At 42.0% G+C, this 27,302-nt stretch overlaps 4 protein-coding genes and 1 pseudogene across 4 annotated transcripts; 4 read left to right on the forward strand and 1 right to left on the reverse strand.

Moving 5' to 3' along the window:
• The first annotated feature begins 585 nt into the window (after positions 1-585).
• LOC109486755 lies at positions 586-2,328 on the forward strand. The gene is made up of 3 exons (XM_019790640.1): positions 586-1,010; positions 1,563-1,636; positions 1,867-2,328. Exons 1-3 carry the CDS (start codon positions 710-712, stop codon positions 2,326-2,328), a joined length of 837 nt encoding a protein of 278 aa, XP_019646199.1. The 5' UTR covers positions 586-709.
• LOC109486858 lies at positions 2,318-6,217 on the forward strand. Its single transcript, XM_019790768.1, has 4 exons — positions 2,318-3,572; positions 3,742-4,439; positions 4,712-4,929; positions 5,342-6,217. Exons 1-4 carry the CDS (start codon positions 2,399-2,401, stop codon positions 5,409-5,411), a joined length of 2,160 nt encoding a protein of 719 aa, XP_019646327.1. The 5' UTR covers positions 2,318-2,398; the 3' UTR covers positions 5,412-6,217.
• Positions 6,218-7,156: 939 nt separating this feature from the next.
• Positions 7,157-14,359, forward strand: LOC109486861. Its single transcript, XM_019790772.1, has 13 exons — positions 7,157-7,356; positions 7,845-7,930; positions 8,551-8,661; positions 9,054-9,285; positions 9,701-10,050; positions 10,584-10,706; positions 10,999-11,114; positions 11,336-11,411; positions 11,623-11,768; positions 11,987-12,070; positions 12,389-12,476; positions 13,588-13,664; positions 13,869-14,359. The coding sequence occupies exons 1-13, from the start codon at positions 7,269-7,271 to the stop codon at positions 13,942-13,944; spliced, it is 1,653 nt and encodes a 550-aa protein (XP_019646331.1). The 5' UTR covers positions 7,157-7,268; the 3' UTR covers positions 13,945-14,359.
• An 89-nt stretch (positions 14,360-14,448) lies between these two features.
• Positions 14,449-22,231, reverse strand: LOC109486833 (annotated as a pseudogene).
• Positions 20,439-26,227, forward strand: LOC109486832 (insulin-like growth factor-binding protein 7). Its single transcript, XM_019790737.1, has 5 exons — positions 20,439-20,810; positions 22,411-22,596; positions 24,457-24,573; positions 25,060-25,160; positions 25,424-26,227. The coding sequence occupies exons 1-5, from the start codon at positions 20,579-20,581 to the stop codon at positions 25,532-25,534; spliced, it is 747 nt and encodes a 248-aa protein (XP_019646296.1). The 5' UTR covers positions 20,439-20,578; the 3' UTR covers positions 25,535-26,227.
• Positions 26,228-27,302: the final 1,075 nt, after the last annotated feature.

Genomic DNA, 27,302 nt, shown 5'->3' on the forward strand with positions numbered 1-27,302 from the left:
GGGGGGGTAGCGCCTTCTAAGGGGGTCCGATTTTACGAATTTACGATTTTTAAGCCTTCAAAAACGCAATTTCCCGCATTTTGAGAGGCAAATCATGGTGTTGAGAGTGTTTGTCGGTCCTTCTGATGTTTTCATATTTTTACTCAAGATTTGTTAATTTTGTTTGACGGATTCGTTAAAAAAATTCTGTATCTCTCCGCAAACTTCCGGTAATTGACGGAAAGTTGGTGCTGGATCCAGTGCCTTCAATGACGCATTTTCCTGCACTTTGAAAGGCAAAATTAGGCGTAACGAAGAATTATTCATTAACGCTTAACGCTGAATTTAGGATGACAAATAACGCTTTACGTTGAATTAAAACGACCAATAACGCTTCACGATGAATATACTGATAACGCTTAACGTTGAATTAGAGCGGGTTGGCAACGATTAACGGTGAATTAAAATAGCCCATAACGGTTAACGAAAAAGGGCATGCAGACCCTCTTTTATGGATGACATCCTCTGAAGACCACAAAATTACTGCGTGAAAAAAAGAATTCCAGCCAGAAAAATGCTGCTAAACCACATGAATACAAAGCTGGTATTCTGGATTTGCGGTATAACATAGTGACGTTTACAACACTGAGCTCTTGAGTTCCGTGGAGCTTCGGCAGCCTGTGTGCCATCTTCCATAGTTACTGCCATCTTCCTACTGTCGTGAGCTACCATGGACTATGGAGGATGGCACCCAGGTCAGAGCCTTGGAAGAGCTGATTTTTTTTGGAGAACAGGCAAAAATAAATGTGTGCGCAGTCAGCGTGGCCTTATTACACTTTCCTCACCTTCCAGTTCCAGCCAGCAGTTGACAGTCCCTTTCAACTCTGTGTTGGTGTCAAACATCCCACCATGGATGACTGAGGACAAGCTGATTATCCATTTCCAAAGGACTAGTAATGGTGGGGGTGATGTTAAGAACGTCACATTCACAAACCCATCTATGGCTGTTGTCACCTTTAACGACCCTGAATGTGAGTACATTAGATGAATCACTACTAGTATGTGTTCATGTAAGAATTTAGAGATGTGCAACTTTTCACTAAATGTAATGTACATGTAATGTTAACTACATAAAATCATTTTACATCTTCAGGGAACCATAAAAACTCTCTGACATTCTGTAAAAACATTGGGTAAATTAGATCATGACATATGACCATTTTAATTCTGTTGTCTGGGGCAGATTGGAGAGAGTAGGATGAAAAACACATTTCCCTTTTGTGCTAGTATGTAATAGTCAGAAGAACAAATCAACTACATGTTGCACTGCATTGAGTGCTGCATTGTAAGCAATATTAGGGGGAGCAGGTCACACCTATATTGTGCATGTACAGTAGCTGGCTGTCATACGATATACATGTACCGTATACCCCAATATTTTACAACTTATTACAGTAACACTCTACATACTTTTTACTCTTGACGAAATTGTTTTATTGTTGACTTGCAAATATTTGAAAGAAGAATACTCCTGAATGATCTTGGACATTGGACATGTGATAATTTCATCCTTAATTTTGCAGGTGCTTGTAATGTCCTGAGAAAGACACAGATGACAGAAAATGGAGAGATCCTTAAGATGGAGCTATATAAGGAGGTAGGAAACTCTTTGACCTTCTTTTTTGGATGTGATCTGTTTCTAATTTTAGTGTGTTATTGATTTCCATGCTTCAAATGATTGTTGAAATGGATATAGTGTTGAGTGTTATGCATAAGCAATGTTTTAAGGGATTCAAGTTACGAAAAGAGTAGTAAATCATTGATAAAACTCTTTAATTTGCTTCTGTCATGAGGGTGGATATTTACAGTAAGATGATTCTTTTACAGGTCTTTGGCGAGGTAACTGCAGTGTTACCGCATAATGTACTTCAGAATCTAGACAGCCCACTTGTAGACAAAATAAAAAAAGAGACAGGTGCTCACCTCAAAAGGGAACGTGTCAACCTGAGCATCAGTGGCACATGGACCCAAGTGGAAGCTGCTAGAAAAATACTCCAGCTCCATTTGTCTCCTGATGTCCATCTAAGTCATGGTCAAGCTTCAGTCAACGGCAGTGCTGCCATTGGAGCAGCTACAAATCAGCCATACAACCCTGACAGATACCAGGGGAATTCTGGTGATGTTGAAAGACTTACTGCTGGTACGAGTACCCATGCAGGAGCAGATACAAGGGGAGACATTGGAGGCCAGGGTGAAGACATGGAGTGGGAAGATGAAACTGGAGCATCTCCAAGTCCAACATCTAACCCGTGTTTCAGACATCTAACCCAGGAAAGGTCAATCCCTTAAATTGCCAAGGGCAGATGAAGAGGATCAAAGCAAGAATAAGGACAAATCCCAGGCATCTTGGAGAAGCCACATGGAGGGTTCAAGTGGTTCACTTTCTCAGAGACAGCATGATGAGACATCGCACTTGTCCTTGGGAGCAACAAAAGTCAGAGGTATCGGTAACCAACACACAATGGGGGCTCATTCTTCATCTGGTTTCTCTGGTTCTGACAATCAGCCCATTCATGTAGGTGCATCCCCAGACAGAGGAAAAAGCATGGTAACCTCTAAACATCAAACAAACAATGGAGATGATAATGACAATGCGCAAACTACAGTAGGTGACCAAGGTGATGACTACCTCACAGTTGACCCCTGGGCCCTACACATCCTAAAGCAGACTAAAAAAAGTGAGCTCCAGAAGAGCCTAACCCAAAATCATGTTCGCCTTCTACCAAATAAAGCACATACATCAGTTCAGTTCATACCAATTGACAGGTCACAACCCAGTAACTTGGAGAAGGCAAGAAATGACTTTGTTGATCTCTATCAAGACGTTTTCGGTTCCTTGAAGTATGAAGATATGGACATCAGTGGCTATAGCATTGGTTCAGATGAGGCAAGGAAAGCTCTTGAGAGGGTAACAGAGGCATATTCTTTGGTACAAATGACAGAAGTTGAGGATAGAATCTTTTCATTCTATGGAGTGGAGTCTGACATTCGGGAGGCCAGAAAGACACTTTGTGCAATGCTGGACCTCCCCATGCATAGGAAGGACAGACTGGCAAGGCAAAATGTTGCAACAAGAAATGACACGCCTACTAGTACTACGGCACAACCTGTGCCTGGGACATCATCAAGTCCAATGCTACATGGTGATCAACAATTTGAATGCAACTTGAATGGAGTGAAGATCACAGTCATGAAAGGAGACATCACAAAACAAGGTGTTGATGTAATTGTGAATGCCTCTGATACAAATCTTCTACATGGAGGTGGCGTAGCCGCTGCAATAGTCCGAGCAGGGGGGCCCACTATTCAATCAGAATGCAGAGACTACCTCACATCCCAAGGTCCAATAAAAACCACAGAGTGTATGTGGACAACGCCAGGACACCTGCCCTGTAAACAAATCATCCATGCTGCAGGGCCAAAGCACTACGATTCAAACACACTTCAGATGATGAGGCAGACTTTCATCAACATCTTTACAATGGCTGTAGAGCTAAAGGCAACCTCTGTTGCAGTACCTGCTATCAGTACAGGTATGTCAGTGCAAAACAAGTGTGTTCATTTGACAAGGCTGTTGATTTGTGATTTGAAAAATTATAGCGAAATTACATTATTTGAACTTTTCAATTGATAAATGATATTTGTATCTCTCATAATCCAAGACTTTTCTTTCATAAATGTTTACTTTCTATTGTTGTTCAGGTATGTATGGGGTTCCTGCTGACGTCTGTGCCCAAGCAATCTTTGATGCCATCATGGACTTCACGCAGCATGGAAGTACATCCCTCAGTAACATCTGCATTGTTGACATCAACCTGACAACAGTCCAGGACATTGCAGCTCACTTCAAAGGGTCTTCGGACAGTTTCCCCACAGCATTCACTGGTAGCAGCAGTAAAAGAAAGACACATTCATCAATGTCCACAGGCTATACTGGATCACTTGGAGGACACAAAGCAGCAACTACTTATACTACTGGTAGTAAGAGCTATGCAAATGCTACAAGGTCTGGAGATGGGGCCAGTGGTGTCGGACAAGTCGTCTCTGCATCACACAAAAAACAACTGCACACTGAGAGGTCTACGAAAGGCTCTGCAGCTTCAGGGCCATCCAAGGATGCTGATGATCAGGAGAAAACATGTCCTATCTGCCTTGATGACTTCAATGATCCCAAGACCATCCCACAGTGCAAGCACAAGTTCTGTAAAAACTGTCTGGACCAAGCGCTGAAGGCAGCTTCACAGTGTCCTATCTGTAAAACTGTGGTAGGGACCTTGACTGGGACTCAGCCAAAACGTGGCACCATGAGGGACAGAGTTGATAATTACACGACCCTTCCTGGTTATCCCAAGTGTGGTACAATAGTGATTGACTATCACTTTCCAGCTGGAACCCAAGGGGTGAGTATAGAAGATTATCAGGAATTCAATTGCTAAGAAGCATTTGCTTATTTATCTTATCTGCTAAATAATTAGTGTGCACTGCTTTGAAGCAAGTAAGGAATAAAATACCAGTAGGCAACTGTATTTGGTTCCAATGTAATAGAAATAATACAGGCTGCCATATTTACAATGTTTGCAATGATTGAAAGTCCTATTAGGCCAAGTCTCTGCAACCTGAAACAACTGTAGCATTACTTACAAATAAGTATACATTGAACACTCTCCCACAGCCAGAACATCCGAACCCAGGGCGTCCCTACTACGCAACGTCCCGTAGAGCCTATCTGCCTGACAACCGTGAGGGAAGAGAAGTCCTGGCCTTGCTGAGACGTGCCTTCAACCAACGGCTAGTCTTCACTGTCGGTACATCGGCAAGTACTGGACTGTCTGACAATGTCATTTGGAACGACATTCACCACAAGACCAACACACATGGAGGGCCAACAAAGTAAATATCATTTTACATTACATGTATTTCTCTATTTTCAACAAGAGATTTTCAATATTGAACTATTAAACACATTCAGTGCCTTAGGGACTGTAGAAATGACAAAAATCTGAGAATGAAAGATCACAAATGAAGTTGAGGTGGCTATGGCAGTAACATTATATCTTGATTTCAATGCAGAAGATTAGAGAATCCTTCAGTGTGAAAAGGATATCGACAGTATTCAATTTTTACTGGAATGTCAATTTTATGTTGGTAATATTTTGATGCCAGTGCTTGGAATGAGTATAAGTTTGTCTGTACTTGCATTATCCCAAACATACCATGCAACTTATGAGGCTCAGAAATTTCTTCCATGTAAGAAAAGATTGTGATATGTTCAAAACTTACTTGACAAACATGCCTTTTGCAGCTATGGCTATCCAGATCCTGACTACATGCGGAGGGTTAAAGAGGAACTTGCAGCTAAAGGCATCAAGTAAAGATGATAAACAGTGTAATGTCTATGTAAAATATAGGTTTGTAACACAAATGAACCTAGATTACAAAGTAGGTTACAAAGTGTCCTCAGTGACTTAGACTTAATTTTTTTTTGTTTTATAGGATCTAGATATTAAACAGATCACACTCGATCTGTATTATATAACTATACGAATGTGAGTCATATAGTCACATTCCAGGAGTTTCTGTTCTCTCAAAAGTATGAATAATATGGTGAGATACCATAATATAGGTAGGATGCCTTCAAGAAAACTGTTTTGAATGTAGACTACAGATTTAAGAGCAGCGTATTTCTTTGAGATACATGTTACGTTAATTACAAATTGATCTGTTCTAAATAGTTACACCTGATGTCCTTCATACACAATTATCACTATTTATTTCATACATAATGTACAAAATGTATTTGATTTCCTTGTCTAAATCAGGCAAATTACATCTTTATCATGTAGGATTTGTTTCATCATTTTTTCTTCATTGTTGTATCTATAATTTGAAGGACATTCTCATCTGTAATTCTTTAAAGTGATATCATGGATGTGGTAGTTCTCAACAGCATTATCAATGTATTCCATGCATTTATGTCCACTCATACGATCCATAACTTTCAGAATGGACATTGTTTTGCGCATGAGGTTACAGGCCTTTGAAACGTGAGGGTAGAGATTAGTGAAGATGCTTGTGGTCAATAAAGTGAAGGTTGTTGGTACTATATGTGCATTACAACTGGTGTCTTCTCAAGTTTGTTCTACGTTTACGCTACATAATGGTTGCAGTATGGTGGAGATGAGTCTGCCTGTTCCATATATTATTTGATTGCAGGACACACTCTAGTGTTGGATTAGTGGATGTCATTTCCAAACATAAACACATAAAAATTTTGTATCTATAATGAAACATTGCATACAAAGATGCCTGTCATAGCACAATGCTTAACTTTATTCCAACACGAAGGGTACACAAGGATCAAATTTTCAGCGATCACTGTTGCCTTCATCAGAAATTTAATGATTGATCACTTCCCAAACGTAAACAGACTCGTGACCTTATTAACACAAGACTTTAAGGAAAGTTGACGTCAGTGATTGATCAAACTCGCCAGGTACAATTAACACAGATGGTGGGCAATATAAAATCCCTGCCATGTTTGATCAAATACTGATGTCACATATCCGTTAAGTCTTGTGTGAATAAGGTCATGTGTCCATAACTCTCGGTTTTACATTCAGAAGTGATTGGTTATTAATTATCCTAATGACAGCAAGTGGTCATTGAAAATGTGATGCTTGTGTCCCCTTTGTGTTTTAATAAAGTTAAGTATCATACTGTGATTACTATCAATACAAATGAACTGCCATGATAAACATGCCTGTCCTTGGTGCTGAATGCCATTCACAAAGATGGACAGGCCTGTCCCTGGTGCTGATGTAACAATCATTCACAAATAGACCTGTCCCTTTCACTTAAGTTTATCAACAAATAACATTTGGTGAATGTTTTTAATTCCATTGCCTGTGTCAGTTACGCAAATGTGCATGTGTATGAAAAGTACAGCAGAACACAAGTAACGTCCTCCATACAAGCTAAGGTTACCATTTGATGTAATAGGAACAAGATTTACCATTCCTTGTATGGTAACAATGGTCAATTTTCTTTGTAATTGGAGAGATACCTAGTACCTCAACACAACAGGGAACACAGAAAATACAGGGACCATTTTGTGACCCGAGGCTTGACCCTATCCCGGCATGCTGCGTGACTGTCATGGCGGACGTCGTCTGTTCGCCGGCCACGTAAGCTGACATTCTCAGGAAAACTCCGGGTTTCCTGGTGAAACTATGTTGGTACTGCTAGTGGCCGCTGCGCTTGGACCCATGGCGTGCGCTGGTGCCACAAAAGTAGACGGGAAACCCACTGTTGACGAAGGTAAGGCTACAAGAATTTGCCCCCCCCCCCTCCCAACTTTCGGAAATTATGCTCCTTGTTGACCTTAGAAATGTTTACATTTTAGTCCAACTATAACATTACATGTAACGTTATTAGTCCCGTCATAATTGTTACAACAACATGATAGCAAAGACATAACCTAACAAACCTGTCCATAGACCATCAGCTTGAGTGGACAGTGGAATAATTTCGTTGATAGATATAGGAAATTCGAAATCCTGAAACACTAGATGGTGGTACTTGACATTTCACCAAGCACTTAAAAGCATTGAACACGGATCCGCTAGCTGCCGTACTCTCGACATGCCGGGTGAATTTGTAGTAAAATTGATTGTCAGAAAACAGTGCATGGAAGAAGGTCACAATCTTTCCATGGATAACCTCTACTTGGAGAGTATATAATACATGGTGATTATTTGGGTAACAGCGAGGAGGTTCTTATTATATGATTTCCTGCCCACCTACAGCTCAGGTTATAGCATATGGTGGAATCCTGAACAGTTTTGTCCCAGGTGTGCTGCCAAATGACACTGACATCCAACAGGTGGCACAGGTGAGTTATGATATTTTTGTAGTTGTCCTGTAAGGGGCATAATGTCACATTTTTGCACCAGAAATTGAAACATTTCATTTAAAAGAATGTAATATGTGTGAATGTAATTTACTTGCACTTTGCAACATATTTCTGCAATTATCTCACATTTCTGACATTTATGGTTGGCACTAAAACAGCCCATATGAAGTGCACTCAACTCATAATGTAAACAAACATGGCTTAACACACCCGTAAGGCCTCATATTTGACACCTCCACTTCCTGAATGGCATCTTGAAAAGGTCTACTTTTCCTGATGGTTACACCTGCCCCTTTGATCCAGTTGCGGTAAATCTTGAAAAGTTTTGTGGTTTTATTTTTATGATTGTCTCTGTGACCTTTCCACAGCAAATTCATCATACTACAAACATATGTTTCAAATATATGACTGTATTGACTACAAAGTTGTTTCAACTGTAACTTCAAAATACCTTTAAAAACCCCAACTTTTCTTTCTTACTGCGAAAATAAACCACCTTGAAAGTTAATGGATTTACAGTTACATGTAATAGCATTTGAATATTTATAAATGTGTTTCCTATTAATCAACATATTGCTATACCCTCTATCTGTCCTCAGTTTGCCCTCCAGTATGCCACAGAACATGCACCACATCTGGTACCTAGGGCAGGACAGAGTGCCGAGGGTGGAGACTTCCTCAAACCTGAAATACTGCAGCCAAGAAAATTAGTACGTACACAGCACATGGAGAGCTTTTATTATAATTAGTATATGTCTCTCTTTTTGCTTCTCTGAACAAAAAAAAATGATGTTGATGATGTCATGTAATGAGCCGTCAGGGCCTCAGCTGATTGGATGACCCCATACCACCGCGGTCCAATCATGCCACTCTATTTTTGGAGACACTCAGATTTAGCCAATCGGTGCACCTGTTCAAATTCTAAACAAATACAAATATTCAAATGACAAAGAATATGTGTGGGTCAAGTCTTTCTAGTTTTTTTTGGCAAAGAAGCAAGGAATGGGCATACTGAAGCAAAAAAGCTGTATGGTCCTCTTCAAATGTTTTTTTTCAGCACAGATTTATCTTAACTCTAATGTGTTTTTCCTGTTCTCCCCAGAAACTCCACTTTACCCAAAATGGGCAGAACCCTGCTCTGTATGAGCTTGTGTATGAACAGAACGGGGAGAAGCTGACTGAGACACACATCATCATCCTGGGCATCACCTACTTCCTGACCCTGTCCTGGCCTAGCATCGCCAACTCCCTGGTCCACAGGTTCGTGGTCACCCTCTCCTCAGGACACCTGTACGTCTTTGAACACACCTGGTTCCAGGTGGCTTCTAAGACAGGTGAGTCTAGTCCAGCTCAGCTTACAATGTACATGTAGGTTGAATGGTTGAATCATTGAATAAGAATGAAAGAATAATTGTCTGAATGAATATGGAATGGAATGAATAAAAGAGAAATTCAATTTATTTTATTTCATTTATGAATGAATGATTGAATCAATGAATGAATGAAAAGTTAATAGAAAAATGAATGAATGAATAGTAAAATGAAAAGAGGAACAATCCAATTCACAAACTTCCACTTTCTAGAAGAAGAAGCATAAATTTTTGCCTACATGGCCTACATTTTTTGTACATCTTGCTAATAAAGATTTATCCTCACATTGTGATCTTCCTGCAAACTTTGTCATCTCCATTACATTGTCTTTTTGTAGGTCGCTGTTGTAAGTAACATTTTCACTATTTTTTTTTCCAGATGAAGGAACAATTTTGCCGGGTGCTTCAAAATATATGCAACATGTCCAGGCAGATACCATATCTTCCACAAGGACTCAAGATGTGGAATCTTTGACTTTAGGAGATAGCAAACACAGTGTGCAATACTCATCTAATCAGGTTTGTCAACATACTTCTCAAGAGAAGCAAGAGTGTGGTGGTCAAGAAAAGGTAGAATCTACAACAACTACAGCAAAGAAGTCTTACACACAGAGTAACAATGAGTTATCTGGCGAACTGAAGATTGCTTCCTACAATGTATGGAATTTCAACGGTGGTCCAGGTGGAAGTGTGAAGGCTTATGTACAACGTGCCCAGCACTTGGGACAGGTAAGTCACACGGTTTGGGGGTTCAAACCCTGGATAACCTGTTTGTTTGTTTTTAATAACCAGTAAACCAATTTTAGGTGTGGCACATCAGTTTTGTACAGTAGGTAGTACATCCTGTGTAAGACAGAACTGTAAGGTTTGATCCACTCACACTGGAAAGGATCCCTGCTCTTTTTATAAGTTTTGTGGGGTCTTTCAATGTGCTTGAGGTGTGACTCTCCTTAAACACAGGACTGCTGATTTACAAAGCTAGGTACTCATTTTCACTTTTGTGAAGTGAGGTTTAAGTGCCTTTCCCAAGGGCAGCACAACATTGGGGTCTGCTTGGGATTCGAACCTGCAACTTTTAGATTCTAAGTCTACCTGTGACCCTTACCAGACCGACTTGCCAGACTCAATTTCAATATTTGCCATTGGTAGAGGTTAATTGTGTTCCTTTCGAGAAAACATTGAAAGATGTAAGTTACACTGTTTTGGAAAAGTGGCATATCTTGATTTTGTTTAGTTTATGTGATAATAACCTCTTGTCCCAGGTTCTTGCTGATTGTGCTGCTGATGTCATTGCCCTACAAGAAGTGAGGTTTGCCTACAACAGAGGAGGGCCTCTAGGGCCAAACCAGATACAACACTTCACACACTACCTCCCTGGATACCAGGTAACAAGGCAAATATTTCAGCAACAGAGCTACAACAAAATGATAGATTGTGCAAGTGGACATAGATGCATGGGATACATTGATAATGCTGGTGAGAACTACATACATGTACATCCAGGCTACCACTTTAAAAGAATTACAGATGAAAATGGCCTTCAGATCATAGATACAAGACCACACAAACCCTGTTGGCTTAACAAAAATCTGCCAACCCTAGCCTTTTTGTGTGGTTCACCATGGGCAGATTTTCAAGGAGCATTTTCCCTAGCTCACTGCTCTGTGTCTGTTCCAGTATGTATTCCAGCCTGCCATGTCCTACCCAGAGAGCATTCTGGGAAGGGTAGAAGAGGGTGTGGCCATCATCTCCAAATTCCCAATTCTCAGCCATGACTACATCCTACTGTACAGGTAAAAAAGACCACCTAACTATGTGGAAATAACGCTTTGTGGACTACAAGTACAGCTTGCTTGTATATTCATGCCAATTAATGGCTTGCATTCATCAGATCGAGATAGTCTGTTCAAACGTGAGCAAAAATGACCTCTACTTGTATTCATCATCAGGCATATCCCCATGCAAGCATGGCAATACATGTGGACTAAGTGTGCAATTTCTTATTCAATTATAGAAATGCCAGTGACTCTGAAGACTTCCACCAAAGAATCTGTCTACATGCAGAGATAGAGACTCCATACTTGGGACTTGTAAGTACTAGTATAAAAATTGTATTTTGAAGGCATGACTTTTTTCTTGTACTCAGTAGTTGATGCCTCGACCAGTTTATTAGTCATTTTGTACATCATGCACAGTCTGGACATTTTTCATCTGTCTTCCAGCAACACCCACTGTAGGTTTCTTTTCACAGTTGTTATATACCATTATATCCTTACCCAGTGTTGATAACTCCCCCCTCAGGTCCACCTGTTTGTGACCCACCTGTCCCTGAGTGAGCCGGCCCAGGACAGGTCAGTAGTACAGATCTGGGAGTTCATGCAGCGCTTCAGCGGGCCGGCTGTGCTGGTGGGAGATCTCAACACTGAACCTCACTCCAAGGCTATCAGGTAATCACATGGAAGTTTGATACTTTAGATCGTTACATACTGTTTAAAGTCTTCCACACTTTTCAATAAGCACAATGAATAGCTTGCAGTGTTCACAATAATTCAAAGAATTGTGTAAGTCAGAAGACTGTGACAATTAGCTAGCTTTGGATTTATAAACCTTCTACATTTAATAGCTCTGAAGCAGTTATTATAGCTAACCCCCATCTGTGATACAGGTTTCTCCAAGGTGTTGAAGAGATTGACAGAGTGAAGACAGAGGGACTTCAGGATGCCTGGCTGATGAAGTATCCAGAGCCAAGGTAGGTCCATCAACCATGAACATGCAAAGTTCAATAAAGGTTAAGTCATACTAGGTGTATACACTTCTTAAGATACTAATTATGCTAATTGCTTTATTAAATTATGGTTTACTACAATGCCTATTGAATAATGTGTGACAAGTATGGTTTCTGTCTCTTTTTTCTCTTGAGATATACAAAGTGCATTGGAGGCCTACAGAATGTAGAAAAAAACATATCAAGTTTTAACCCAGGATTGTACAAATTTTTTCACATGTGCACTTGTAATTGACTCATAAGTGTTGGTATTGCTTGTTGCTCATGTCTTTTCTTATTTAGGGCTGATAGAGATGGTACATACTGGAGGAATGAGATCAGAGACTCTGGGTTGACATTTAATGCACTGAAGAACCACTTGGAGAAAAGGGTGGGTACTCTGGTTCTACTGTTGGTAATATCTATAATTATGGCTTCACCAGACCACGAAGTGGTCTGGTGAAACCATATTGTTTTCTCTGATGTTTCTTCTTCTCCTCCTTCTCCTCCTGCCATTTTTTAAAATGGATTCAGCTTCTTCATTTTGGGGCCTAAGGATCTGAAATTTGGTATGGAGGTACAGTGGGCAAATACCCTTAGGCTTTTTTTAAATTTTTGTGATACAGGCTTTTAGAATGGTTTTATTTGAGTTTTTTGGCTGTATTATAGCAAATGTATTACTGTGTCAGTGGGCAGTGTTAACCACATTTGGCATGAGTCATCACAATGGAATGCAGGGCATCAACCAATAGGCATGCAGCTTTCCTCTCTTCTTCTTGCTGATTGGCTGTTGGGATTTAACTTGATTAATACCTGCACAGACCATTTCCATACTGACAGTATGTCTGTATTCAAGTGTTTTGGTAGGTATTTCAAGCTTTCCTGCTCCAGCATTGGAATGCGGGGCATGAACGTTTTTTTTTTTTTAAATCAACAGTTTGCATTATGCAATTAAAAATCCTAACCAATAATGTAGGGAATAGCTAGCCAACTGTTGTAGTCTTAATTAGTTGTATGTTACTTCATATTATAGTTATATCAATGTAAAGCATTGTTTTCCCTTGTGTTTCTCATTCTTTCCCTGCCATGTCGTAAAATGTGGTGAAGCCATCGCTGTATTTGCTCCAAAGCAAATATTGGCCTTTCTAGTTTAGTTTAAGTTCCTCATTCACCCAAACATGCTTTAAGTATAAAACTGAAATTGAACAGAAGATTGACACTTCCAAGAATGTGAGTATACAATGTATATAATACTGCAAATCATTGGTTCACGGTAGCAAAAGTTCATGGTCTGAGAAAAATGGACGTTTGTGGAACTATTTGGCAGGTGCAGAAAAAAGAAAGTCAGCAAGTTATTTTTCACAGTATTAATGATAAGTTTGCAGTACAGAAGTGACTGTCAAAACCACAAATATAAAAGTACCACAAGAAAATCATGATTTACAGTACCACGTATGTTGTTGTTGATGTATTACAAAACTTACACTGTAATGTTTCACCAGATTGACTACATGTTTGTTCGGCTCCCAAGTGATGTGCATCTCCACAACATCTCACTTCTGGATGATGGCAAACGAGGGTAAGGGTAGTAGCTTATTTCAAATAATGGTGTGGTCACATTTGTTGTAGGTCGACTTGCGATTTTGGTACTATACAAATTTCAGGCAGGCTGTGACAGAACCATGAACTACCATGAATACAAATTTGTAGTGGTATGTCAAAAGCCTGATATCATTCCTAAGTGAACTTGTAATTGTTTTGAAATTTCCCTGTACATTTTCAGATATGCAGCTGCTTCAGACCATGTGGGTTTGATGGGTACCTTCACCCTCTCTCAGGACAAGGACTGGGGCTCTTGATGCTGCCCATCAAATTAGGGACTTCCCATGAAAAATTTTATGGACATGCTGTAAAGATAACAGCACGTTGTCTGATGTTTTAAGATTAGGGAACAAATTTCTCTGGCTCATTTGTAACAAATAAGTGTCAGAAGAAGCATAACATTACAACAATTTTACCATTAATACGGGTACATGACCTTAAGTTGTATTTCAATTGGTTCTGTGTATGCACTAAGGACTTGTCTAGTACAAAAAAGAACATTGTAATACAGTGATAAATGATGGTGTGCCAAAATATGAAGTGATGTAAATAATCTATCAGTGAATAATATGTCAGTAAATGAGAGTTCCGTGGCCACCTACCTTTGCCAACTGTTATATTCTTGTATATGTACTGATTTGCATAATAAACATTTTTTAACTTCAACTTAAAGCAATCTTTATCACTAATTATTTTCATTAATTATGGAAAAAAGGTCAATATGTGCAAGCTCTATGTTCATTACTGATTTCCTGCACCTGTGGTCACTAGTAACTTAAACACCCATCTTTCCACAGAAAGCTGTCAAGGCATTTCTATTTCCCCTTGGTTCCCCTATTTCCCCTTGGTTGAGTTGTGAGTTTGTGTCTCTGTTTGTCCTAACAGCTCAGTGTGTACGGTGTGATGTTATTTTGACAGTTGATTGATAGGAAGGTCAAGTCAGAAGGTGACTTAGCACTTGCCAGGTGGACCTCAAAAACATTTACAGGGGTCTGTCAACTTGAAGGTCTTAAAAAAAGTCCAATACTGCCAGGAGGAGTGAAATGATTTCTTGCTGTCATTGTCCTCAGGCAATAGGGATGATTCTCATCTCGGTAAACTTGAGAGAATACCCCTGTTCTCCCTTCCAGGCGTACCATTCCACTCCATCGTATGGTTGGGAAAAATACCCTCCCTCCCTGTACCTACCATTCAGGTTAGTGTAGTAAGAAGAACACTTTCGGTGCCACCACCCTGCACTGTACTTCGCCGTGCAGTTATGACCCTGGTCCCTGTCCGAGGTGCTGAATCTGTAGTCCCGGTGAGCCGACAGTGAGTCTCCACGGTAACGATCATACACCAAGTGGTTACCAAGTCTCAGCCGATACTCATCATACTCATCTTCCACCACAAAGCGATCATATTGTACATGCTCTGTCCTCCCCTTCCAGTCCGCTAGGTGGAGGTGCAGCTTGTATCTCGCCTGTGTGGTGAGCGCGTGGAGTCGGTCGTTCCCGATCCAGTACTCCCGCCAGGGGTTGCCGAACCCGTGTTTGTAGTCGGCCCAGGTCCTGTTGAAGTTCTCGCTGCCGTCCTCTCTCCTCTGTATGACCGTCCAGCCGTCGGACCTGTCCATGCGACAGTAGACGTAGAACGGCTGTACCGGACTGCCGAGGGATTTCTCACTCAGACTGTAGGTCACAGCAGACGGCTGGATCAGGTACACGCCGCTTTCTGTGTTCCCCAGGGATAACACCTCAGCGCAGTCTGGAAGGGATTGACCATCAAGATCATTGTAAAAGAAAGAAAAATGAAGGAAGAAAAGGACATTAATTCATTGTACTTGAAAGTGGGGTTGAAATAATTTGTTCGAATTCGAATATGCGTAGAGTGAAAATTCATGCTGTAAATCAAAACATGAGATGAAAACATCAGTAAGTTGGTAAGTAATATCAAGTTTGAAACATTTCTGGCAGTCTTTGGCTGTCCAATGTTTCTTCTTTCAAGTTGTCACATTCATTCAAGAGTCACGTCCAAGTCGTATTCATACGAGGGTGGATCAAAAAGTTCTCGGCCTCACCTAGAAAACGTCGTGGCAGAAAAAAATTTCTTACACTATATGTTTCAACATAGTCCCCTCTAACTGCAATGCACTTGGTCCAGTGATGTTCCGGGTTTGTTTTCCCTTTGTGGAAGAAGGTTGAATCTGGAGCCCCCAGATAGGGCTCACCCGCACTGATGACGTCATCATTACCATAAAAACGTTGACCACGTAAGTGGAACTTCAGTTTAGGAAATAGGTAGAAGTCCGAGGGTGCTAGGTCAGGTGAATTGGAAGGGTGGGGTTAGACTTGAAAGCCAAATTCGTTTGCTGCTGTAACTGACCCCTGTGCTGTGTGGACAGGTGCATTGTCATCACGCCAGCTCGGTGCTTTCCTCTCCTTTTCTCTTTGATCGTTGTCCTCAACTGTTGCTATTCTGTTAAATAGTACTCCCCATTGATGTTTTAACCTATTCACAGGTATTCAGTCATGATTACTCCCTTGCTGTCCCAGAAAACAGAGACAAAACCCCTGTCAACGGATGAAACTCGATAAAACGTCTTGGGGGCCGGGAAACATTCTTCATTCTTTGTTTGTTCTGTTGTTTTGATTTAGGGTGAAAGTGGTGAAACCATGTCTCATCTTGGGTGAAAAATGTTTTGAGGTAATTGCATGGATTGGACTGAATTCGTTCCTTGAAATGTCCAGCTTGTTTAACTTCTGATGTTCAGAAAACATTCTAGGCACCCACCTTACAGACAGGTTGCTCATCCCCAGGATGTCTGACAAAACATTGTGAACAGAGCCACAACACAGGCTAAAGACTCTGCTACATGTTGGACAGTCTCACATCTGTCATTTACTACCATGTGATGGATGGCCTCAACTGGATTGTCCATGGTGCTGATTTGTGGCATCCTGACATATGTTCATCTTTGGTGCTCACCTTGCGGCGCTTGTAGCTAGCAACTCACTTCTTTATAGTTGAATAAGAAGGATAGTCATCACCAAGTGTCCTGACCATGTGTTCATGGATTTCCTTACGAGAAATCCCTTTTTATCGATATACATGATCACAGCACACGCTTCTGTTGCGGCCATTTTGTGATTTTGCCCTCACCCGCCCCATTTTCACGGGGCGTCACGTGCTAACTAATGAATATAGAAATTTGAATTTTTGTGTGCAGTGATGTAAGACATCATAGTATACAGTTATACTAAAGAATAGGAGTTTGCCCTTTATTTTCTAGGTGAGGCCGAGAACTTTTTGATCCACCCTCGTAGAATTGTTTCTATATACACACGTTTCTTACACTTATGACATCCATCCCATATAAACTAAAGTAACTGCATCCTAGTACTATGATATCCACTTGCTCAAAGATGAGACTATGATAGAATAGAAGTGATCAGGGGCACCTTTCGGGTATTTCTGTGTTTCGTCCCCTTCTTCAGATTGTTCCTCCGTGGACATTTCGCGTTCCACGTTTCCCAGAACGTCGTCAATACGTTTACTCACTCTCTGAATCTCATTGCTAAGGTGAATAACATGATCGGTGACAGAGCTTTTCAAGTCGTCTACTTGCTGTCTGAGAGCCTGCACGTCCGTACAGGTTGCGACGTCCAATGGTGCGGGGACCTCGAAAGTGTAGGCCCAGCGTCCGTTCACTACACGTGCACCGCCCGGGTGGCTTTCCTCGGACGTCGATTCCACAGCGTCGAGCTGGTCTGGTAACATCTCTTGCCCCTCTGCAATCGCAGGAAAGGCCGCAATGGCAAGCAAACACACGATAAGGTACGCCAAGGACAGGGCGACGTTTTGGGGAGACATTTTGAACGTTTGACCGAGCAAGATTTGAAGCAAAGAGCTTCAAAAATCCTTTGTTTGGCAGTTGTGTGCAGTCTGGAAAACAAACGTCAACTGAAAAGTCACAGCTGCTGCTTGCTATAGACCTCTTTTTGCTGGCAAAGGCAACAAAAAGATACTTAAAAACTTCACTAGTAGTAACTTGTTGTTTATATAATACAGGAAGAAGAGAAATATTTACACGCCCGGTGGAGTAGGGTTTTATTTGGCCGTGTCTATGGCCCTATCTATACGGAACCACCCAAGGCGGTTTACATGTGGTTTACCCCGAAGCCGGTTTCAAGTGGCTCCATCTGAACGCTCCGAAATCACATTGAAAGCGCCTCGATCCCAAGCCACTTCTAGAGGTGGTTTCCGAATCGGTTTCCCCGCATCGCGATTTGCGTCTGAACGCAATGTGATTTCAATGTGACTTCACCTGGTCATGGATTACGAGGTGATGTTTCTTTATTTATATGCAATACCAACTGGTCAAATAATGTGTCCGTTCTAGGACGAGCTTCACCGCCTCTGGCGGGACCACGTCGGCATTCGGCCGAGATACGCTGGGAGGGGGGCATCAGCAAGCAGGTCGTTGACCTCTGACATTAATAACACGCCGCCTTGCGTGTTATCATCAAACAGCAATAAATGTAGCTCAAGCGCATTATGTTCGGACACGGTTTCGCAGGTGTGTGTGGCACGTGGACCAGATGTGAGGAATGTGAGTTACCCGAATCGCGGTTTGGGTGATTCCGTATAGACACGGCCTTTGTCAGTTGACCTGATAACAGTTACAGCTGTACCTCATCTATCCATTAATGCGAAAATTCATTCAATTAATTTTTAGACAGTTTAGAAATGCGACAAATCCGGCCTGTGCGACACTTTGTGGACCAGACGGGCTTTTTAACGGTTCTCACTGAACCCTAAGGCCGTCTTGTCCACAGTTTCCTGTTCAGTTGTCGGTTTGGTATGCGTTGTATATGCCACATGTCCGAAGGCAATGGCATCCCGCAATAACAGAAGTAAATCTCCTGTGCCAGTAAAACGTAGCCTCGAACTTCAGTACAATTACTCTCAAAAGGCGTGTTCCTCTCGCTTCTTGTAGTTGTACAGCGACTGTTGTACAGTATACTACAAGCAAAAAAAGCAGATTGGGAAACAATGTAAACTACTTGATAATGGGAATTTGAGACGAGATGAATAATTTGCTTTCCAAATTCAACGTCGACGTCCAAGGGAAGTTTTGGAGCCACCATCGGTTCGAGATTGTAGAACTGGTATCAACTTTGCTGCAGTTTACAGAAGGACCGCAAAGTGACGCGCCTGCACCATAGGTCATGCCAGCTGTAATCATCTGGTATGATGGTGATGGTAAACGGGCGTTCGTTAGTGTGCTCTCTAACTCAACAATACCTAGGATACATTCTCGTGCAGACGGAAAGTCTAAGCAAGGGAGTTAAAAAATCTCCTTGGTCTGAGTGACCTCTTCAGAAAACCTACAACAAGAATTAAATTGAAATCAACTCCTCAACAACGAAACAATGCATGCGTCTCTTTGTGAACCTCCTTGGTCATAAGACTAGAGGTCTGCCAAGCATCTATGATCATCTATGTCCACAGTTTTCTGTTTTCCAATTTACAATTTTCCTAGAGTTTCACTTAAGATTTTTCTTGATTCTGCAGGCACAATCTGAATTCGCAATCCAAACATAAAACGGTTCTCCCCCTTTACCCCAGCTGTTCCTCTGCATTTTCCGTTATCTTCAACTTTTATCTCCTGATTCCAAGAAGTAAAATTCCGCTGACCCCACAGACCAGGGATGCCCCGTGGTGTCGAAGGGACCGACCAGTGATAACCGGTGTAAAATAACCGGAGAACCGCTTTGCTTCCATCCCATACTAGCGTACAATTATACTCTGTCTAGATAGAAGACATACAACTCGAGTCGTCAGGTAAACTTTTAACTACATGGGTAAACGGAAAGCTCCTTTACAAACGCAAAGCAAGGACCTTGCGCAAAGCAAGTGTTTCTCCTTCTAAGATCAAGGGCAAATATTTACAGAAACTAATAAGAAAGAACTAAAATTCATTGTTATTCATGCTAATTACTTAGCACCAAGACGACTTAGACCAGATAATTGATTACACACCCTTGGTCGGGCATATCAAAAGAATAATTGCAAGAATTTTATCAAGCGCAACCTCCTTGGCGCAAGTAAAGTCTCTAATTCTCGATCTTATTTTTAAACTTGAAAGTTTTGCTATTAGAAACGGGGGAAATGTGTCGAAGAAAAATTTCCCGGTCAGAACCCCAGAATTTTTAGCCTGTATGTCGGACCCACGGCGTAAGATTTCCCTGGGGGCATAATGGGCATGTAGCGGACCTGTGTTAGGCCCTGGAAACAGCCTGGCATCCAGGCTACAGAACCCCCGGGTTTTCCACCGGGTCAGCTCTGCGTGCCAGAACCGCGGCTGTCGTCTGCACTTTGTTACCACGACTTTGTCATCTTGTCCTTGTTAGGGGGCGATCGTTTGCTTTGTAGGGTGGTGGGGGTGATGTCTGACAAGAAAGATGAAGGTGTGATGTGTCGCCACATAATTTTTTACTGACATATAGTCCTATACCAATAAAACTCAAGAAAATTGAATGACTGAAACTTAGAAACAACCAAAGGTGCCCGTCTACCATCTATATATGACGTGACACGACATATTAATCATGCAACTTAAAGTTCGAATAAATTTCTCACGATTAAGTGACTTACTCTAGGATTAATATCTGAAAGCCACAAGAAACAGCACGTTGTGTGCAAAATTGCTGACCCCACATGCTGCTTCGAAATGTAAACACCCACGCACTTCAACCCCTGTGCGATTTGGTCGTGCCTATTAAAGATTTATCCCCGGAGACGTCCCACAGCCTGGCCCCATCAACTCGGTATCCGCCAGCAGTTGGGCAGACCTGCGCGTTGTTTCCTCCGTCTCCGATCGGCACCACAGCAAATCTTATTTTCAACATGGCAGCCAAGCTGGTCCTAGCTGTGGCGCTCCTCTGTCTTGGTGGCGTCTTGGCCAAGAAACAGTGCGGAGAATGTGACCGTGACGCCTGTCCGAAGCCGGACTGCGGGGTGGAGATCAGGATGCCGGATGAGTGCGGTTGCTGCGAAGTCTGCGCGAGGCTCGAAGATCAAACTTGCGGAGGGAAAGACTGGCAGGAGGGCCGTTGTGCCTCCGGTTACCACTGCTCTGGTAGGTGATCGTTGAACTAATCCAGCGCCTTTTTGTACTAAGCTAAATTTCTATGGAGAGTGTTTAAATGTTAAACTTGTACTTTCATTTTGATCTATATGTATCGAGTGTTTTGTTGTAGCATTGCGGAGTAACTTTGTCGGTGACACGTGAACTTTTTTCGGTCAAGTCGTTTCTCTCGGAGTCTGTTTCTAATTTACTTGCTTGGCCTGCCGCCGCAGTTCTGACAAATCCATCTCTGTCTCCAAAACAGACTGACTGAGGGATTATTCGTTTCTATGCAAGAAGACTGTAACAGTTTGATTTTCTATTACTTTGTAGTTTGCAGGCGATGTGGTCGACTAGGTACACAGAATTACTGCAATCTTGGCTTTATTCTGAGACGCAGCAGGACAGTTCTAAGCACTTCCTGTCTTTAGGTTCTCCTTATTTGCAAGACGTCTCCTGGTTCATAAACACGGGGTTATCCACTAAATGGTCTGAAGAGGTCTGGGTGCATATCAAACACAGGCTCTACGACTGGGGTTTAATATTGTATAAAGTCTTATAAATTGCACTTTTTTCTTATGACATGTCACCTTTATTTGTAGTCGGGCTCTTGTCGAGAGGGGAAAAACGTACTCTAGTAAAAGCGAAAGAGCCACAGACGTAGAATCTGCTAAAACTCATCAAAGTTCAAAATATAAATATTCTACACAACATAATGGGGATAGCATTTAAGTAGGGAGGTATTTTCTTCTTGTTTCCCTTCCTCTTTGTTGTTCGAAGGGACAATACTCTAGATAGAGATGGGGATATATAATAATAATTTCGCTTTCCGCAGCTTTCTGCAGATGTTTATACGAGCCTTTTAAGTCGATAAGCGGGTTAATAATTCCAACCAATAGGATTGATGGAAATGTCCCTTTGTTCGCAGCATTGTTTCCTGCGGTTAGTCGGCTGTGGGTCCCGTCCCTTCAATTTCGGCTGACCTTGTTGTCTCTGCTGGATACAACCAGCTGTTTTCATGATCGGGGGCAGACTGAAATCCCATTTTAATGAGTTACGAAGTCCAGTTTATGGATTACTAGTATAATGAGTATTTCATGTATACTGGAGGTTTAGGATTTACAGTTCTAAAGTCAGGCTGGAAAACTCATATAATTTTATTATTATCTCCAAGCGGATAACTCACTACCGGCAATGAATGCGCCACTGGCTGAGCAGAAAAAGAATCAAAGGGAAATTGACTTATCACGGGGCAGTGCCTTTGTTTGTTTGTTTGAGCCTGAAACGTAAAGGACGGTGAACGTTAGACATCCAGGCAGAACATTACGTAATGTAAGATATTATTATGAAAGTAAACCAAGCAACTCACCCGGAGAAACACAGGAAATTGTGTTTCAGAATCCGCTATCTTTTAGGTTCCTTTCCAATCCGTACGTCCTGATGACCTAAGTTTTTATTCCTGCGTGGTGCAATTTAGCCTGGATGCAAGACCCACAGCACACTAGGCCCAAAGTATCCAGTGTGCAATGGATAACTTTGAGCCTAGTTTGCTGTGGGTCTGGCATCCAGGCTAGATCCATTTCATAAGTTTTTGTTTCCCTGCCATCCACAGTAAACCCTGACGAGAATGAGGAGGAGACCCGTCGCGGGAAGTGTTACTGTAAGTACCCGTACCGTGTGTGCGGGTCTGACGGGAACGACTACGTCACCTACTGTAACCTCAGGTTCGCCTCCTGGAGCAGCAAGAACGTGGGAGGACCCAAGATCCACAAGGTGCACAAGGGATACTGCAAGTTCGGTGAGTGACAGGGATAAACTGTACGAATTACTACAGTAACTATTGTAGAACTTTGACCGCATGTTTTCAGATATTTTGAATCTAAAAATCTTCATTAAAATAATTTTAGGTGAGTGACAGGGATGAACTATGCAAATTTTTAAAGTAGATATTACAGAACTTTGAAGCCAAATTTTCAGACATTTTGAATGTAAAAATCTCTATTAGAATAATTTTCCGTGAGTGACAGGGATAAACTATGCGGATTTTTTTAAGTAGCTATAGGTATTATATAGAACTTTGAAAATCTGTCAGATTCCACAATGCCAAACGTGTGCATTACCATCTGGAGTAGGGCTGCGGACCGGTACACTGTACCGGTCCAATACCGTAAAAATCGTTTCGGTACAGGTCCAAAATACCGGATCATGAAGTAACGAGTTTTTACCGAAATATCTAGTTTACACTTTACACCATGTATATGACTAAAGATAGGTAACATACATTTTGTTATATCTAGTTTTTGTCAGTAAGTGTGTTCACTGTTCAGTAAGTGAGTCTGTGAGTCTGACTCTGAGATTAAGTGACTGAGAACTGAGAAAGGAAACATAATTTAACTTAGTTATGTTTGATGTTTTCTGAATAAGTTGACAAGTTGTCAACACTTTATTATTGTTTCTGTGTCATGATTGAAAAAGTGAAGAACACGTGTTAATTTGTCAAATTGTTCAGGTACAGGTACAGGTCCGGACCTGTACCTAAACCTCTGTACCGGTACCTGTACCTGTACCTGATGTTACGTTTAGGTACGCAGCCCTAATCTGGAGTAGTCTCTACCAGGCTTAGGTAAGCGGCTAGAAAGGGCCGAAGCCTGCTGCTGGCAGAAGGCAGCGCGTAATTCATGTGTTGATAATTTTTGAAAGGCTTGTTATCGGCGACAGGTTTGGTTTATGAATACATGTAATGCGACCTCCCACTATACTCCCACTCCCAGTCGTGTCAACAGACTGGAGCAGTTGGTAAAAATCTTTGATACTTTGATCGGTCAAAATATTCTACACCCACCTAACACACGTGTGTATTACCCTAGGCCTCTGGAGTACTGAGTATTTGTTTGGAGAACAGCAACTGGTTGGAGATACTAGTAACCCTTCAGACACGACATTCCCACCCTGTCTGTGACAAATGTTGGATCCTCATTAGGGTAATTGAAAACGCGTGAAAAGCGACTGTCGACCTTGCCATGATTATTTCCTGTATTTCTCGGAAGGCACGATTCCACCAGCTAAATCCGCCAGAAGTAGAAACACGTGTTTCTTATCAAACCAGAGAGTAGCCCCGCGATCCTGGCAGTCTGAAGTCGGTAATTGATGGTGTGTTGCTAACCCATGGATCTGCCGGCATGCCCATGACCGAGAGCGGCAAACTGTGAACCGTCAGCGGTGGCAAAGGGTTCCCAAATATACCGTTCCCAGTCTAAAGTGGGCCTTAGCGCGGGCAGCTCCCCTGGCATATTATCTGTCTATTTGGCAATCTACGCTTCCCGAAGCCTGGTAGAGGCTGATCAACATTAGGTGGGACCTAGTCCGCTCACCAACAAAATCGTCCGGAGGGCGCCCTTTGCCGGTCTGCAGTTTCGAGACTATCGTGCCTCTATAATTTCTATCCTATCTCCTAGACATGCCAGCCATGCAGTGTCTACATTTTGGCGTCTGTGCGATAATAACATTCCTCTCTCGTCAGGAATGTGCTACAAACAAAGTTCACGTCAAAGTTTTGCTGCAATTCTAAAGAAATCCGCATGGGTTTTGCCTTTCGGATGCAAACTGTCGGAAGAAGCCAATGTCACAAACATCCTGACACCGTGCGTTTGTTTTTCAGCCCCGATCATCGCGACCCCGCCCTCCCCCATCCGTAACACCACCGGCTCCTCTGTGTTCATGAGCTGTGAAGTACGGGCTCACCCCACCGCCAGGATCACATGGAAGTTCAGGAAAGGTACGTTTTTCCACACAGATTCACAGGGTCTTTGACCTCCGGGTTCGGTACGGAGTCGGTCTTTAATTTATTAGGCTGGACCACTATGTGGTACTGGAAAGATAGGAGGTATTGCTTTCGGTGCGTGTTTGTGTGGGTGTATTTGCTTGTTGTCCGTAGGTATTTGAAAGCAACAGAATCAGTAAATTTCTGGTAAAATGCCTGACAATTTTTCAATCAGTTAGTTGAACAACAGGTAGACAGGAAGGTCCACCAACTTACGCGTTACTGCAAGTCACCACTTTTAGGCCTTGCTGTTAGTGTACTCTATATAGACTTATAAGGTTCTTGGTATTAAAATTTAGGACTCGTCATAATCCAATCAGAAGACAGAACTTTCTGCAAACCGTATTGCGCAGTGACGTACCGTTGTATGATTGGTTTATAGCTGCCTTTTTACTGTGGTACTCTTCTGTTCACCCCTCCCCATCTCCTCTACCCCGCCAGATGAGGATGCCGAGCCCGTGGAACTGCCCGGTGACGCCAGTAACGTCGCCTGCAGCTACCGCGGAGGACCCGAGAAGAACGAAGTCACCGGATGGGTGCTGGTCAGTATCGTCACAACAAACAAAGACTAGCAAGCAATGCATGCATAGTTACAACGTAAAAAGCCATGAAATATATGAAACGTATCCAACTATTCAATTACATCCCCCGCATTGGGTGGGGAAGAATGGCAGGCAGAATGACGTGATCAAAAGGTCAGACACAGGAGGGGAGGTAAACTTAAGTCTTGAAAACCCAATATACTTTGCGGGATTTTTACTTTGATTATTATTAAGTTTGAAATCTTCTTGGTGTCCTGTTTCAGATCGAGCCTCTTCAGAAGGAGAATGACGGCATCTACGAGTGTTACGCCGAGAACGAGTTCGGCAACGACTCCAGCTCGGCCACCGTGGAAGTGGAGGGCGACGAGTTATAAAGTTACATTCACAAATAAACGTTTCCTGACCCGTAGTTTTCCTTTGCACAGCACGTGTATGTCGATGAATGGATTCTTACTATCGTCGAGTTACAGATATTGGGGAAATAAGAAACGCATTCAAGGTGTTGGTAGATTAGAACACCGTACAAGGTTACTAACGATCATCACTGTGTGTCAATAGATAGACGTGTCATTTAGGATGGAATGTATTCGTTCTGTGTGTCACTGTGTAAGGCTGACCAAATCCCGGTGTTTAAGGGAAGTAGTTCTGAATTCCAGGGTATCTCAGGGGCCAGAATTTACCCTGGAATTCAAGCTATACATGTACAGTAAACTGTCACAGTTCTGCAAAGCTTGCCTTCAACTTCAACCTACACATTTGTATGGATCTATTTTTACACATTTTTTATTGGATTGATCAATGAGTGTTACCCAATTCTACTTCTTAAGTATGGCGGAAGGGCATCGCAATATTGTCTTGTCGAAAGCTCATCAGGCCATCCCACACATTTTCTACATGGTTTTGTTGGAGTAAAACTTAAGGTATGTAAATAGATTAGCTGTCACTGGCAAAAATGTGGGTGTGCCAAATGAAGGTGATAAACAGTGCTAGTGTTATCATATACTACCTTCTTGTGAAACCATTTGGGGTATCTTAGTTGAAGTAATAATAAAAGAAGCAGATTATTATTTCCCTGGCCTCTTACTGATTATGAAAAAAAACTTTGAAGACACATCCAAGGACAAGAAATCTATTATAACTGGATAAGCGTCTTTATTTTAGTGTTGTTCTACTGTAACTAGCTCCTGTCTAGTACTGAATATAAAGCTTAAGTAGCATACAAAATCATACAAAAGTGATTGTCTACAACAGGTCCTAGTAACCTATTGGCCTTACACATTAATCTTGTCCGAGAAATATCATAAATATCCAAAAAATACATGTGTACTGAAAAGTACCACTGTAGTAAAAGGGGAAAAAATGTCTAAGTATACCCAATAAGCATGCCATACATCCTTTATTTTATTTCAACTATTGGGTGCAATACAGAAGTGAGTCATTGTACAATACAAATACAATAGTGAGTCATGGTACATATGTAGTATGATTTGCTGTTGACATTAGCCTGTGTATACAAGCTCTCGGCTGGAGGTTAATGACCCCCACCCCAAGAGCTTGTGGCAGAATAGCTGTAAGTCGGGCGGCCCGTTCCCTTTCCTGGAGTCACCAATAGGAAGCCAGTATTAGGAATTAATGTGGGAACCGACCGGGCCATCACGTGGTACGGCGCCAGGCAGCCGGAGAAGGGCGGAGTACCGGGCGGGGACGAAAAATTTGATCGACTGCGGGTGGGAATTTCTCAGAAAAATGGCTGCGACTAGCCCGAAACCGAGTTTCTGTGCATTCTGGAGTCAGTGTGTGTGGACTTTGGGAGTCCCTGGCCCCTAGAGCCGCTTCAGGAAAATGCGATAAACGACGTGTTTGCGTGTCTTCCTACCGGCTATGAGAAGACCGAGATCGTGAAACAGTGCAGAGCAAACGAAAACGGCGGGTTGACGACATTCTTGTGCTTTGTTGACGATGTTGACTCCTGTCAAATTATCGATACTTAATTGCTGGAATCTAAAATGTTACTGGGTTCTCCTAAGCGGGAGTTATTTATTGTTTTGATCGGTAAAACGCAGGGTAAAATACGCTAGAAATTAATTACTTTGTGGGTAAAAGAAAACTCACGCCGAGGGCGAGGTCCACACTTCCGGGTTC

The sequence above is a fragment of the Branchiostoma belcheri genome, unplaced genomic scaffold (genome assembly GCF_001625305.1).
Source record: "Branchiostoma belcheri isolate BF01 breed outbred unplaced genomic scaffold, Haploidv18h27 scaffold83, whole genome shotgun sequence".
Lineage (NCBI taxonomy): Eukaryota > Metazoa > Chordata > Leptocardii > Amphioxiformes > Branchiostomatidae > Branchiostoma > Branchiostoma belcheri.

Bases quoted from the DNA above. Each gene is read 5' to 3' on its own strand.
- LOC109486861 (XM_019790772.1), top strand. From the start codon at position 7,269: ATGTTGGTACTGCTAGTGGCCGCTGCGCTTGGACCCATGGCGTGCGCT. The intron at 11,412-11,622 runs GTAAGTACTAGT...CTCCCCCCTCAG, and splicing joins AGACTCCATACTTGGGACTT to GTCCACCTGTTTGTGACCCA. The intron at 11,769-11,986 runs GTAATCACATGG...TCTGTGATACAG, and splicing joins CCTCACTCCAAGGCTATCAG to GTTTCTCCAAGGTGTTGAAG.
- LOC109486755 (XM_019790640.1), top strand. From the start codon at position 710: ATGGACTATGGAGGATGGCACCCAGGTCAGAGCCTTGGAAGAGCTGAT. The intron at 1,011-1,562 runs GTGAGTACATTA...TTAATTTTGCAG, and splicing joins CACCTTTAACGACCCTGAAT to GTGCTTGTAATGTCCTGAGA. The intron at 1,637-1,866 runs GTAGGAAACTCT...ATTCTTTTACAG, and splicing joins AGATGGAGCTATATAAGGAG to GTCTTTGGCGAGGTAACTGC.
- LOC109486858 (XM_019790768.1), top strand. From the start codon at position 2,399: ATGGAGGGTTCAAGTGGTTCACTTTCTCAGAGACAGCATGATGAGACA. The intron at 4,440-4,711 runs GTGAGTATAGAA...ACTCTCCCACAG, and splicing joins TTCCAGCTGGAACCCAAGGG to CCAGAACATCCGAACCCAGG. The intron at 4,930-5,341 runs GTAAATATCATT...TGCCTTTTGCAG, and splicing joins ACACATGGAGGGCCAACAAA to CTATGGCTATCCAGATCCTG.
- LOC109486832 (XM_019790737.1), top strand. From the start codon at position 20,579: ATGGCAGCCAAGCTGGTCCTAGCTGTGGCGCTCCTCTGTCTTGGTGGC. The intron at 20,811-22,410 runs GTAGGTGATCGT...TGCCATCCACAG, and splicing joins CTCCGGTTACCACTGCTCTG to TAAACCCTGACGAGAATGAG. The intron at 22,597-24,456 runs GTGAGTGACAGG...TTTGTTTTTCAG, and splicing joins CAAGGGATACTGCAAGTTCG to CCCCGATCATCGCGACCCCG.